Source organism: Mugil cephalus, chromosome 1, assembly GCF_022458985.1.
Source record: "Mugil cephalus isolate CIBA_MC_2020 chromosome 1, CIBA_Mcephalus_1.1, whole genome shotgun sequence".
In the NCBI taxonomy this organism is placed as follows: Eukaryota; Metazoa; Chordata; class Actinopteri; order Mugiliformes; family Mugilidae; genus Mugil; species Mugil cephalus.
In genome coordinates, this window is record NC_061770.1 from 48,796,068 (window position 1) to 48,810,419 (window position 14,352).

General features: G+C 43.2%; 1 protein-coding gene across 1 annotated transcript; it reads left to right on the plus strand.

The window, feature by feature from the left end:
• The first annotated feature begins 7 nt into the window (after positions 1-7).
• Positions 8-13,906, plus strand: LOC125013048. Its single transcript, XM_047593369.1, has 4 exons — positions 8-244; positions 6,176-6,467; positions 6,858-7,326; positions 7,836-13,906. The coding sequence occupies exons 1-4, from the start codon at positions 8-10 to the stop codon at positions 12,577-12,579; spliced, it is 5,742 nt and encodes a 1,913-aa protein (XP_047449325.1). The 3' UTR covers positions 12,580-13,906.
• The last annotated feature ends 446 nt before the right edge of the window (positions 13,907-14,352 follow it).

Genomic DNA, 14,352 nt, shown 5'->3' on the forward strand with positions numbered 1-14,352 from the left:
GGTGAAGATGGCTGAGGAGCAGCCTGATCAGGGCGTCGTGTTGGATCACAGTCAGTTCTGCTGCTCAGTGTGTCTGGACCTGCTGAAGGAGCCCGTCACCATCCCATGTGGACACAGCTACTGCAGATGCTGCATCGAGGGTTACTGGGACCAGGGAGATGAGAAGGTCGAGGTCAGCTGCCCTCAGTGCAGGGAGAGCTTCAGCTCACGGCCTGTTCTGAGGAGGAACAACATGCTGGCAGAGGTGACACATTGGCTACATTTTAAATCCATATCTCACTGTTCTGCCATTTCTTTTCAAACTAATTTACTATGTTTCATTTATTTTATTTTCACCTTTCATCAAAAGATAGATTTGTGAACATGCCATTAGATTTTAATGTAACCGATGGCCACGGTTTCCATGTTGTTGCAACTGTGTGTTGTCTTGATGTTCACTAATTGGTACGTCTAGGACAGGCATGTCCAAAGTGCGGCCCGGGGGCCAATCACGGCCCGCGGCCAGATTTCATACGGCCCGCAGCTTCGGTCTTATAATGTATTATTTATGGCCCGCCTGCACTGTCAAACACAATAAATAAATCATAAAACTTGAAACTGTAATTCCTCCTTTCACCAAATGGTGGCAGCACCACTTTAATACTATCAGTCTCTGCATCCGTGCAAAGAAAACGAGGAAAGTTGACAGTGAGGGCCGCCGCTTTCAAGAGAGATGGGAATTACAATACTTCTGCACTGAAAATCAAGGCAATTGTGTTTGTCTAATTTGTAAAGAGACGGTTGTCTTGTTTAAGGATTTCAACGTAAAGAGACACTACCAGACTAAACATGCTAACACGTACGGCAAGCTAACAGGGAGTGACCGTGCTGAAAAGGTGAAGCAGCTCCAAGCTGCACTGGCATCACAACAGCGGTTCTTCACGCACTGCAGTCACGCCATCTGCGCTTCGTCGAGGCACGGTCGCGCTATCTACACTTGAAAATCGAGTGCCCGTCTACATCGCATCGGACGGTAAAGCGTTTGAGCGGCTTTATGGTGCATTCAAGTGCATCCCGTAAACTCGGAAGTCTATATTTTTCTTCTTAATTTCATTTGTTGAAATACATATGTCAGTTATTACTTTGTTATTATTTTTACTACATTCTATTCAATGATTAAAACTAAATGATAGAACAAAATTATTGAAGCACATTCAGAATCCAACTCATTTCTGCATAGTCAGATTTGAAAACTTAATTAAGAAAAGAATCAAATTGTTTTCCGCATACTCTACAGCTACCACTGTGGTGATTTTCAATTTAATTCACTGCATCATTTTCTGATAATGTGATGTTGAATTCATATCCAATGAATGATGTATATGGGCAGATTAAAAAAATAATAAAAAAAATAAACTAATTGTTTTCTGCAAACTCAACCAGATTCGTGTTCTACATGTCCCCAGCTACCACTGTAGTGATTTTCAACTTAATTCACTGCATCATTTTCAAATAAACTTGTGTTGAAATAGGCTCCATGAATGATGAATATGGGCAGATTAAAAAATAAATAAATAAATAAAAACAAATTGTTTTCTGCAAACTCCACCAGATCCTTGTTCTACATGTCTCCAGCTACCACTGTAGTGATTCTCAACTTAATTCACTGCATCATTTTCTGAAAATGTGATGGTGAATTCATACCCAATGAATGATGTATATGGGCAGATTTTAAAAAAAATATAAATAAATAAATAAATCAAATTGTTGAAAATTTGTTGGTAGCTGGGGACATGTAGAACAAGAATCTGGTGGAGTTTGCAGAAAACAATTTGATTTTGTTTTTTTAATTATTTTTTTTAATCTGCCCATATGCATCATTCATTAAGCCAAATTCAACACAAGTTTATTTGAAAATGATGCAGTGAATTAAGTTGAAAATCACTACAGTGGTAGCTGGAGGCGTGTAGAACAAGAATCTGGTGGAGTTTGCAGAAAACAATTTGATTATTTTTTTAATAATTTTTTTAATCTGCCCATATACATCATTCATTGGGTATGATTTCAACACGAGTTTATTTGAAAATGATGCAGTGAATTAAGTTGAAAATCACCACAGTGGTAGCTGGGGATGTGTAGAACAAGAATCTGGTGGAGTTTGCAGAAAACAATTTGTTTTGTTTTTTTAATAATTTTTTTTAATCTGCCCATGTGCATCATTCATTGAGCCAAATTCAACACGAGTTTATCTGAAAATGATGCAGTGAAATATGTTGAAAATCACTACAGTGGTAGCTGGGGGCATGTAGAAGAAGAATCTGGTGGAGTTTGCAGAAAACAATTTGATTAGTTTTTTTAATTATTTTTTTAATCTGCTCATATACATCATTCATGGAGCATACTTTCAACACAAGTTTACTTGAAAATTATGCAGTGAATTAAGTTGAAAATCACCACAGTGGTAGCTGGGGATGTGTAGAACCAGAATCTGGTGGAGTTTGCAGAAAACAATTTGTTTTGTTTTTTTAATTATTTTTTTAATCTGCCCATATACATCATTCATTGGATAAGAATTCAACATCACATTTTAAGAAAGTGATGCAGTGAAATAAATTGAAAATCACCACAGTGGTAGCTGGGGACATGTAGAACACGAATCTGGTTGAGTTTGCAGAAAACAATTAGTTTATTTTTTTTATTTTTTTTTTTAATCTGCTCATATACATCATTCATGGAGCCTATTTCAACACAAGTTTATTTGAAAATGATGCAGTGAATTAAGTTGAAAATCACCACAGTGGTAGCTGGGGACATGTAGAACACGAATCTGGTTGAGTTTGCAGAAAACAATTAGTTTCTTTTTTTTTTATTATTTTTTTAATCTGCCCATATACATCATTCATTGGATATGAATTCAACATCACATTATCAGAAAATGATGCAGTGAATTAAGTTGAAAATCCCCACAGTGGTAGCTGTAGAGTATGCGGAAAACAATTTGATTCTTTTCTTAATTAAGTTTTCAAATCTGACTATGCAGAAATGAGTTGGATTCTGAATGTGCTTCAATAATTTTGTTCTATCATTTAGTTTTAATCATTGAATAGAATGTAGTAAAAATAATAACAAAGTAATAACTGATATATGTATTTCAACAAATGAAATTAAGAAGAAAAATATAGACTTCCGAGTTTACGGGATGCACTTGAATGCACCATAAAGCCGCTCAAACGCTTTACCGTCCGATGCGATGTAGACGGGCACTCGATTTTCAAGTGTAGATAGCGCGACCGTGCCTCGACGAAGCGCAGATGGCGTGACTGCAGTAAAAAACACAGGGTATTGGTAACTACCTGCCATCGTACTCCGAACGAAGCATACGGAGCATACGGTACAGTTCTTGCAATTACTGCACTAATACTGAAAGTCTGATTTTGATGGCAGGGGAGACAGATGCGTGACAGAGAAGAACATCCAGTTTTACTGGACTACCGAGCCGGTAGTATAGTCTGTTAATAGTAGTCTGTTAACGTCACTGAGGTTAACGTGAGGTGGGATTGATGTGGGGCCCCGCTCGGGAGGTTTCCTACTGAGATGATGTCATTGTCATTGTTGTTTATTTTATTTAACCTTTATTTATTCATTTATTTATTATTGGACAATACAGTACAGACAATACAAATATGAACAATATGTATTTGTGTGTGTGTGTGTGTGTGTGTGTGCGCGCGCGGATGTGCGTGTGAGACCTATCATGGTGTTTCCTTTAATAATTTGTTTGTTTACCAGTAAATCGTTAATACAATAATAAAGGAATAATCATAATTAGCACATTGTTATTTATAATACAGTAAGGATATATAAAGAATATATGAAGTAAAATAATGCTTCCATTAATAAGTATTTAAAAAGAAAGTAATAATGATAATAAATAAAACAGACAAAACAAACAGACATATACAAAACAATTAATAATTATAGTGATAATAATGACTATAGTGAAGGATGAGAGATAGTGTTGTTGTTGTTGTTGTTGTTTTCCCCCTCCTGTTGATGTTAAATACAAGAAAAATAACACTGATATGCAGTGTGCCACACGAGAGCAGTCCAGGACAGAAAGGATAAGGACAGGAGGCCGGGAGGGGCAAGGAGACCCCAGGGGAAGGTCCACCGGGTGCGGCCCCACAGGGACCCGAGACCTCCTTTGATTTTTCCAGTGAGTAATGTTCATGTTGTGTTTGGACTTCCAGTTCATGAGGATAGTTTTCTTGGCGATGGTTAGGGCCACTAGTAGAAGTTTATTGCTTGGGTTTGTCAGGGTTAACCTTTATTTTTAACAGGGAGGTCGATCGATTGAAAGCAAGCTGTCTTTTCAGTTCTCTCTGTCATTGCTGTCATTGTCATTTATTTTATTTTATTTTATTTTATTTTTTCAAATATATATTTTTGAGACATTACATAAAACTTTATTCTAATATCAGCAGCCTTTTGAAAGAGCGAGGGGTTGGCGGGGACACGCAGCTCTCACAGCCGGAGGTCCGACCCGGGACTGTTGCCGATGTGAAAGCGATAAAGGCGAGTCGACCCGGGATTTTCGATGTAAAAGCGGTATATAGCCCTGGCTGTATACCGTATATATTGTCAGCCAGGGATATTATTTAACGAACGACAATGTGGTCATTGCTAATTATTTATGAAATTTACATCATTGTTTATCGGGGTCGGAGGTGCAAATTAATAAAATTATATGTGTTTAAGTACGTGTGACGACCACAAAAGTGTCACATTTTGTGTTTTTGAAAAAGAGTAAAAAGAGAAAAATTGTCTTTTATTTTGAATACAATTTATTGTAATCCATTTTGAAAAAAGGTACCCCAAAGAGATTGCATTTATTTTTGCGGTGGTTTATTTTCCTATTCAATGTGTATATTGCAATGTTTGCTCCATGCCAGCAGGGGGCGAGGGCGGGTTCGGTTTTAGTGACTTGCATTGCGTTTTCCCCTCATTACTGCAAGTGCCTTGAAACTGACAAGCCGCGTCCTCATCCCTCTCCTGTTTTCAGGTTTGTAAATGTTCAAATATGCTTTGAAACTAGGATTTAGCCATGCCGGAATGTATTGGGGATGTCTGTGAACTATTTTAGTCAAGTAATTTTCGTCGGAGACTTTTGGCGGTTTTGTTTGAAGTAAGTTTGAAACACGGAGGTGAAGTCTAACCGTTTAAAAGTGTAGTGATCACGCGCTGCCTACATGGTTGTTGAAAGCAACTCAGTTTAATGCACACGCCTCCCCCACGTGAACGTATGCCTCAGTAATGTTTTTGAAACTTACAATGTTGATGTGTAGCGTTTACTTTGCCGTCTGTAAGGTCCCAACCATTCGTTTTGAAGTGTGATTTGGCTAGGAATGTTCATGGAGGAAAGAAAGGTGACTGTTTAAAACGAGTTTTGTTTACATTAAGCACTTTGGGTTTCCAGTGGTAAAATGCAGTACTGTCTTGATTTGAAACGAAGTAAAATACTTTGATGAAGAGTTAAAAAGTAACTTGAACATTATGCTGGTTAATATACCATGGTCTATGTATTTCATTTTTGATAAATAGGTTAAAATACTAAGCTGAAGAGTAAGTGAACATGTATTTTGGAGAAAAGAGATGTATTCTGTTATGGACTTTGTACTGAAGAACATTTTGAGTTTTTGTATTGACATGGACACTGAAATTCATTGAGAATGCTCAAAGGACATTGAACACTGAATATGTTGAATATAAAAAAGAGACATTTAACACAAGAGTGTATTTAAAAGTGAAACTTTAATAAAAATTACTGCAAGTGCCTTGAAACTGACAAGCCGCGTCCTCATCCCTCTCCTGTTTTCAGGAACTTAACTGTTAACCAGGGTGCCGTTGCTACGGTACCCGTTACAGATTTTTGGTGGCCCGTACGGGGATCGGCGTCAGATGCGCAGGCGACAAGTACAACCAGAACCAGCTGTGTGAAGCGTCCCAACACAGTTGATGACACTTCAGCCCATGCACCTGGAGGAAGATTGGGTCCTACATCCGCGATGTCAGCACCTCTTCAGCCCTCCAGACACAACCTACCCTAAACATCCATCGTCTGAGATGCACATGCTGTGCATCCACCACAACGAGTGCCAGTGAAGCAACGTGCCTGTGAAGCGGCGACGGTGCTAAGCAACTGCAACCAGACCTGGAGCCACGGATGAAAGAGCTGCCTGGAGGAGCGACCAACGGCGAGGAAGACGGAAAAGCAGTCATGGCGGACGGTGAGAGAAAAGGCTTGGTGTGGGACATCAAGAAGAGTCTGCTCACCCTGACGGCCGGTGAACTTTTCCAACTAGCTCGCAGTGTTGGTCCTGTACCGGGGAAGGATGCATCCACGCTTGAGGTTGGTGAGGAAGACAGTTGCTTTGAGTACATCCAAGCTTTCATGAACAGTGACACTCTCGTTAAATCTGAGGATTCAGGTATGGCAGTGTTGTTGGAGTTGAATGATACTGTGAATAATGTAATTCAAGTTCGTAATGCTCAGTCTAAGATGATAACAGATGTTGATGAGCATGATCTAAGGGCAGCTACAGAGCTGAGTGAGAATGTGACAACAGATCAGTCAAGTGTAGTTGCTGATGATATGGCGGCCAATGTTTCTAACACTAATATAACCCACACAGCTGAGGTTAGCCCAGATACCCCCCTACCAACTACCATTCCACCACTCACACACACTGACACCACCACACAGAACACTGACACAGTTGAGTTACAGAAAATGCTTTCTAGCTATGCAGAGCTTAGTAACAAAGTCCTTCGATACTTACACAGCCCCACATCACCACTTATCCCCGCACCTACACTAGCACATTCCACATCCCCCCCTGATGTCAAACACACACCTGAACATGCTCATGACAAACATGACCGAGTCGTGCCCCTTCGAGAGCTCTCAATGCTGCGACGTGAGTTCAAGGTCCAAGGCGGGCAGATCGGGGATCAGAAATCAGATCTAAGTTACAATAACATATGCAGACAAATTGATGATGGAGTAAAAGATCGGTTCAGTGAGACAGAAATACTGAGAGGCGTTCTCAGAGTGATCACGCCAGGGCATTTCAAAGACATGCTGATGCACAAGGATGATTTGACAATAGATGAGCTGAAGGGCTTCCTGCAGTCCCACTTAGGTGGGCGAAGCAACACAGAGCTATTCCAAGAGTTGATGTGCACGAAACAAAATGACAGTGAAACCCCCCAACAGTTCTTGTACCGTGTCATCGGTCTGAAACAAAAGATCCTCTTTGCTTCAAAGCATGCTGACACGGAAGTGAAGTACAATGCGAACACAGTTCAAGACATTTTCCTACACACCATATATCAAGGCCTTAGCCACAAACATGATGACATACGCAGAGAACTGAAAACATTGCTTTCTGATAGCAGTGTGTCTGATGAGACAATTCTGAAACAAATGATGAAGATAACAAGCACAGAGAATGAGCGACAGAGACGTCTGGGACCAGATGTGAAACCGAAACAAGTAAGCGTGCAAAGCACTGAGCTAGTGGAGGTTGGAGTCGCAGCTGCACAGGGCAGAGGTGCAAAGAAAGATGCTCCAGGTAAACAGCCAAAGGCTAATGCACTCCAGCAGTTAACTGAAAAAGTGACAGAGTTAATGACTAAGGTTGAGTTACTGCAACGGCCACAGCAGGCTCACAACTCCGAGCCCTGCCACCACTGCAAAGCTCAAGTGGAACAAAAGAAACCCAAGTTATATAGCTGTGTTAACTGTCTCGCAAAGAATCTCCCAGGTTGCACTCACTGTTTTAACTGCGGTGAAGGCGGCCACAGAGCAGCAGGTTGCCTGAAGTCAAAGCCGAAGCGTCAGGAAAACTGGAGCCGGTCGCTGCAACGGGACAACCAGTGACCGGGTCTCATGTTAAGTCCCACAGTGTGAAGTGCGATGTATTTAGCTCTGAGAGTCATACAAAGGAGAGTATGCTGAACAGAAGACCTAAAGTATACGATGAAAGTGACCCCCAATCTCCCCTCTCCCTACCCACTCAAACAAGCAGGCGCCTAGCCAAGTTCATAGGTGCCAAAGCCCTCGCACGATGTGACCTGAATGGCCTGACAGTCGATACACTGTTAGACACCGGAGCTCAAGTGAGCATGATAGATCGAAGCTGGAAGAAGAAGTATATACCGGATGCACCGGTGAGGCCCCTCAGTGAGATCTTTGATGATGAAGAGCTGGAAATACAAGCTGTGAATGGAGGAGTCCTTCCTTTTGATGGCTGGGTCCTCATCGCAGTCAGCTTTGCCGGAAATTGGACTCTTAGCCAGTCTATAATGGTGCCTTTCCTCATCAGTAGCATTAACCTTGAACGACCAATCCTTGGATTCAATGTGCTAGAGGAAGTGGTTCAGGATAGACCAGCAGAGCTCCTCCCAGCCCTCACCACACTCCTCTCTGACTCCATATCTGCCTCTGTGGATCAAGTGGAGCTTCTGGTGAACTTCATTCAGACAGGCAAACCCGCCACGTGTCCCAAGCTATTGAGAACGGGCAACCACGATACTGCAGTTGCAGCTGGTCAAGTTGCCTGGGTTAAGTGTCAGGTCCCCTCAGCTGTAGATCTGTCAGACCCTCTCCTCTTGTTTGAACCTGAAGAAAACAACGCTCATCTTACAGAACTTGAGATTGGGGAGGGCCTGCTCGAAATGCAATCTGTGAAGCGACCTTATGTGACCATACCAGTAAGAAATTGCACAAAGCACCCTGTGATCATTCCAAGAAAGACTGTTCTAGGAAGTGTCCAGGCCGTTGCTAGGGTGATTGAGACCAACCCACAGGAACTGTCCAGGCCCAAAGTAGTAGCCAATGCCGCAACAACACCAGCTGTGCAGACTGCTCCAGGCCTGTGGCAGCCTCCAGTGGACCTCAGCCACCTTAATGAAGAAGAACAAGACAAAGTGAAGAAAATGCTGCGGGAAGAATCAGCTGCTTTCGCTCAAGATAGCCACGATATCGGCTGTATTCCCAGTTTGCAGATGTCGATCAACCTCAAGGACGAGATTCCAGTGCAGAGAGCGTACTCCTCTGTCCCCAAGCCACTGTTTAAAGAGGTGAAAGAGTATGTGCAAGACTTGTTGATGAAAGGCTGGATTGTGAAGTCAAAGTCCTCTTATGCAGCGCCAGTGGTCTGCGTCCGAAAAAAAGATGGTACGCTCCGCCTCTGCATAGATTATCGTCTCTTGAATCAGAAAACCATCCCTGATCGACATCCTCTACCTAGGATACAAGACCTGACTGACACCCTTGGTGGCTATTCCTGGTTTAGCATCCTCGACCAAGGAAAAGCCTACCATCAAGGTTTCGTTGCCAAAGACTCTCAACACCTCACCGCTTTCATTACTCCCTGGGGACTGTATGAATGGGTCCGCATCCCATTTGGCCTCTCAAACGCCCCCGCAGCCTTCCAGCGGAGTATGGAAGAGATGCTAGGTCCCTTGAGAGATGACTACTGTCTCCCGTACCTTGACGATGTGCTTTGCTATGCGAAAACCTTTGATGAGCACGTGGAAGGGGTTCGCAAAGTACTACGAGCACTTCAGAGGCATGGGGTGAAGCTAAGACCTGAAAAGTGTGAGCTGTTTCGCCGAGAAGTGAGATATGTGGGTCGTCTTGTGTCAGCTCAAGGAGTGAGGATCGATCCCAAAGACCTGGATGCAGTGCAATCATTAGCCAGCAGGACGCCACGGACAGTTGGAGATGTGAGAAAGCTCACCGGTTTCCTGGGCTATTACCGCTCCTACATCCAGGACTTTTCAAGGATAGCGAAACCCATCTATGAGCTACTACAAGTCAAGCCAGGACAAGCAGCTGCAGAGCGTGGTAGAGGCAAAGGTCCACAACTACCGTCCAGAACACCTGTAGAGTGGGCTGCCGAACACCAGCAAGCCCTTGACCGACTTGTTTCTCTCCTTGTTAGCCCCCCTGTGTTGGCGTACCCCAACTTCAACGAACCTTTCGTACTGCACACAGACGCTTCAGACCGGGGACTGGGCGCAATCCTTTACCAACACCAGGATGGCAAGTTGAGAGTCATCGGGTACGGCTCTAGGACTTTAACTCCAGCTGAGCGAAACTATCATCTGCACAGTGGAAAACTAGAGTTCCTTGCCCTGAAGTGGGCTGTGTGTGAAAAGTTCAGAGACTACCTGTTCTATGCACCCCACTTCACGATATACACAGACAACAATCCCCTTACCTATGTAATGACCACAGCAAAGCTAAACGCTGTAGGCCATCGGTGGGTTGGGGAACTCTCAGATTTCAGATTTGACATAAAGTACAGACCTGGCAAGTCCAACATAGACGCTGACACGCTGTCACGTCTCCCGTTAGACATTGAAGCGTACAGTGAGTCCTGCACCAAAGAGTGTTCTGAAGACGTGGTTCGCGCTGTCTGGGATGGGAGTAAAGTAGCCAAGCAGAAAGATGTAGCCTGGGTTGCAGCTCTGAACATCAACTCCCTAGCCGACCCGTCTTTTCCCTTTGATGACTTGAAAGCAATTAGTCATGATGAGCTTGCGGAAGCGCAACGTGCAGACGAAGCCATCAGTGAAATGATTAAGTTGAAACAGGCAGGTACACCCTTAACTGATGAGATACGGAGAGCCGCGAGTGGAGCTACTAAAAGACTGTTCCATGAATGGGGAAAGCTCGTTTTGGAAGATGGTATCCTGTACAGGCGTGCCAATGGCAGAAAGCAGTTGGTGCTCCCCGCCAAGTACAAAGACCTTGTCTTGAAGAAACTCCACAATGACATGGCTCACGTTGGCACAGAAAGGGTCCTGAACCTTGCCAGAGAGAGATTCTATTGGCCATTCATGGCAAAAGAGATCGAAGACCATATCACTAAGAAATGCCCGTGCATAAAGTCAAAGAAGCCAGTTACTCATGTTCGCGCCCCGATGGGTAGTATCACATCAAGCTCACCTCTAGAGTTGGTGTGCATCGACTACTTACATCTGGAGACCAGCCGTGGTGGCTATGAGTATATCCTAGTGGTCGTTGATCATTTTACAAGATTCGCACAGGCTTACCCCACAAGGAATAAAAGTGGAAAGACAGCGGCCGAGCGCATCTTCAATGACTTCGTCCTCCGCTTTGGATATCCCTCAAAGTTGCACCACGACCAAGGCCGTGAATTTGAGAACGAGCTGTTCCGTACTCTCCAGCAGCTGTCAGGCATTCGCCACTCCAGAACCACGCCCTATCATCCCCAGGGAAACCCGGCGGAGCGGTTCAATCGGACGATCCTGCAGATGTTGAGGACGTTGACCGACAAAGAAAAAGAACGATGGAAAGATCAGATCCCGAGAGTTGTGCATGCGTACAATTGTACTCGCCATGAGTCGACAGGCTTCTCGCCCTTCTTTCTCCTGTATGGCCGTCATCCTCGTCTTCCCGTTGATCTGCTCTTCGGATTGCTTGAAGACACAGAGCCTGACTCACCGAAAGGATACGCGAAGAAGTGGGCGAAGCAGATGTCTGAAGCCTATCGAATTGCCAGTGAGAACAGCAAGCAGGCCAGTGCCAAAGGCAAAGTGCTCTATGACAAGAGAGCAAGAGGAGTGGTGCTACAGCCTGGCGATCGAGTCTTAGTCCGGAACCTCAGTGAGCGTGGTGGACCAGGAAAGCTACGATCCTACTGGGAGAAGGCCATCTACGTCGTGAAAGAACAGTTTGCTGATAACCCAGTGTACGTAGTGTATCCCGAGTCTGGGGACCAGAAAAAGACAAGGACGCTCCATCGCAATCTGCTCTTACTCGTGAATGACCTTCCAGTCGAAGAGCCTCCACGACAGACTGCTCCTGAGAAGGCAACCCAGAAAAGGAGACGACAGACCCGACGTACCACCCCAGAGCGTGCAGACCCACCGCAGGCAGATTCAGACTCTGACTCGAACTCCGACTCTGATGGTCCCCGTTACTGGCTGAGAATACCAGCTGAGAGGATACAGGAGGTCCCAACGGTAGTCCCACCTCAACGACCAGCCATCACAGTGAGTCGCCCAATTCCAGTACCTGTACGAGAAGAGGTGCGAGTTGACGTAGACTACTTACCTGAAACGGATCCGGTACCTGTAAGAGAAGCAGAGACGGTAGAACCTGAACAGGATGAAGTTCAGTCTGATGATGCGAGACCCGAGGAGCAAGATGGATATGCTGAGGCTCCAGAGCCCGTCCAGGAAGAGCAACCTCTAGTCAATGCAATGCCGGACCAACAGACAGAGGTCAGGAGGTCAAGTCGAGACAGACAACCTAGACAGATCTTGACCTATGAGAGACTTGGTCAGCCCACACTGACGACACAAGCTAGAGTTAACATGGCGAACACTGACTTACACTCACCTGCTTACACCACACCTCACACTACACAACCCCTGCACCCATTCATTCCCTACGCAACACCAACATATCCCTTCAACCCCTATTCCACACCTTATCCCCCCTTTACATACATACCTTACCCCTTCCCATCACACCCATATATCTTTCCTGTCACCTGTTAGAGAAAGAGAACTTTAGTTCATTAGAGTTGAGTAGAAAATGGTGGGACCCATTTCTTTTTGTCGGGGAGTGTGTGACGACCACAAAAGTGTCACATTTTGTGTTTTTGAAAAAGAGTAAAAAGAGAAAAATTGTCTTTTATTTTGAATACAATTTATTGTAATCCATTTTGAAAAAAGGTACCCCAAAGAGATTGCATTTATTTTTGCGGTGGTTTATTTTCCTATTCAATGTGTATATTGCAATGTTTGCTCCATGCCAGCAGGGGGCGAGGGCGGGTTCGGTTTTAGTGACTTGCATTGCGTTTTCCCCTCATTACTGCAAGTGCCTTGAAACTGACAAGCCGCGTCCTCATCCCTCTCCTGTTTTCAGGTTTGTAAATGTTCAAATATGCTTTGAAACTAGGATTTAGCCATGCCGGAATGTATTGGGGATGTCTGTGAACTATTTTAGTCAAGTAATTTTCGTCGGAGACTTTTGGCGGTTTTGTTTGAAGTAAGTTTGAAACACGGAGGTGAAGTCTAACCGTTTAAAAGTGTAGTGATCACGCGCTGCCTACATGGTTGTTGAAAGCAACTCAGTTTAATGCACACGCCTCCCCCACGTGAACGTATGCCTCAGTAATGTTTTTGAAACTTACAATGTTGATGTGTAGCGTTTACTTTGCCGTCTGTAAGGTCCCAACCATTCGTTTTGAAGTGTGATTTGGCTAGGAATGTTCATGGAGGAAAGAAAGGTGACTGTTTAAAACGAGTTTTGTTTACATTAAGCACTTTGGGTTTCCAGTGGTAAAATGCAGTACTGTCTTGATTTGAAACGAAGTAAAATACTTTGATGAAGAGTTAAAAAGTAACTTGAACATTATGCTGGTTAATATACCATGGTCTATGTATTTCATTTTTGATAAATAGGTTAAAATACTAAGCTGAAGAGTAAGTGAACATGTATTTTGGAGAAAAGAGATGTATTCTGTTATGGACTTTGTACTGAAGAACATTTTGAGTTTTTGTATTGACATGGACACTGAAATTCATTGAGAATGCTCAAAGGACATTGAACACTGAATATGTTGAATATAAAAAAGAGACATTTAACACAAGAGTGTATTTAAAAGTGAAACTTTAATAAAAATTACTGCAAGTGCCTTGAAACTGACAAGCCGCGTCCTCATCCCTCTCCTGTTTTCAGGAACTTAACTGTTAACCAGGGTGCCGTTGCTACGGTACCCGTTACATACGTGTCTATGCAATTCTACTACAACTTCCTTGTGAAACCTGCTAAAAAAAATCCAAATTATTAGACATATTTAAACTTAAAGAAAAAAAAAGAAAAGAAAAGTAGCGCAATAGTTACTATCCCTGGTAACTAGTTACTGTTATAATAGAGTAATTCAGTTACTAATTCAGTTACTTTTTAAGAGAAGTAACTAGTAACTATAACTAATTGCTTTTTAAAAGTAACGTGCCCAACACTGATAAGCGTAAATCTGTAACTGTTTTGGTTTCTTTTGGTTCAGTTTTTGTGATTATTCTCTGTGTTACAGAATTAATAATTCTACAATAAATCTCCAAAGTGTTACATGTGCATCTAAGTGTCTTTTCTCCACTATACCATTTTCATTCAGCTGAATGACCTGACATAAATAAAGCACCGGACATATTTAGTAACAGCTGCAGTTGCATTTCAGTTTATTTTGAGCTCAGCTGATTCTAGTAAGTCCACATTGCATTTCTACATATTTCCTGTTTGTTTCTTGTTCGCTCCTCTCATTTTGC

What these genes read in the sequence shown, in the direction of transcription:
- LOC125013048 (XM_047593369.1), top strand. Translation starts at nt 8, where the DNA reads ATGGCTGAGGAGCAGCCTGATCAGGGCGTCGTGTTGGATCACAGTCAG. An exon ending in GGAACAACATGCTGGCAGAG is followed by an intron (nt 245 to 6,175) that starts GTGACACATTGG and finishes GACGGTGCTAAG; the next exon opens with CAACTGCAACCAGACCTGGA. An exon ending in CATGCTGACACGGAAGTGAA is followed by an intron (nt 7,327 to 7,835) that starts GTACAATGCGAA and finishes ACTGCGGTGAAG; the next exon opens with GCGGCCACAGAGCAGCAGGT.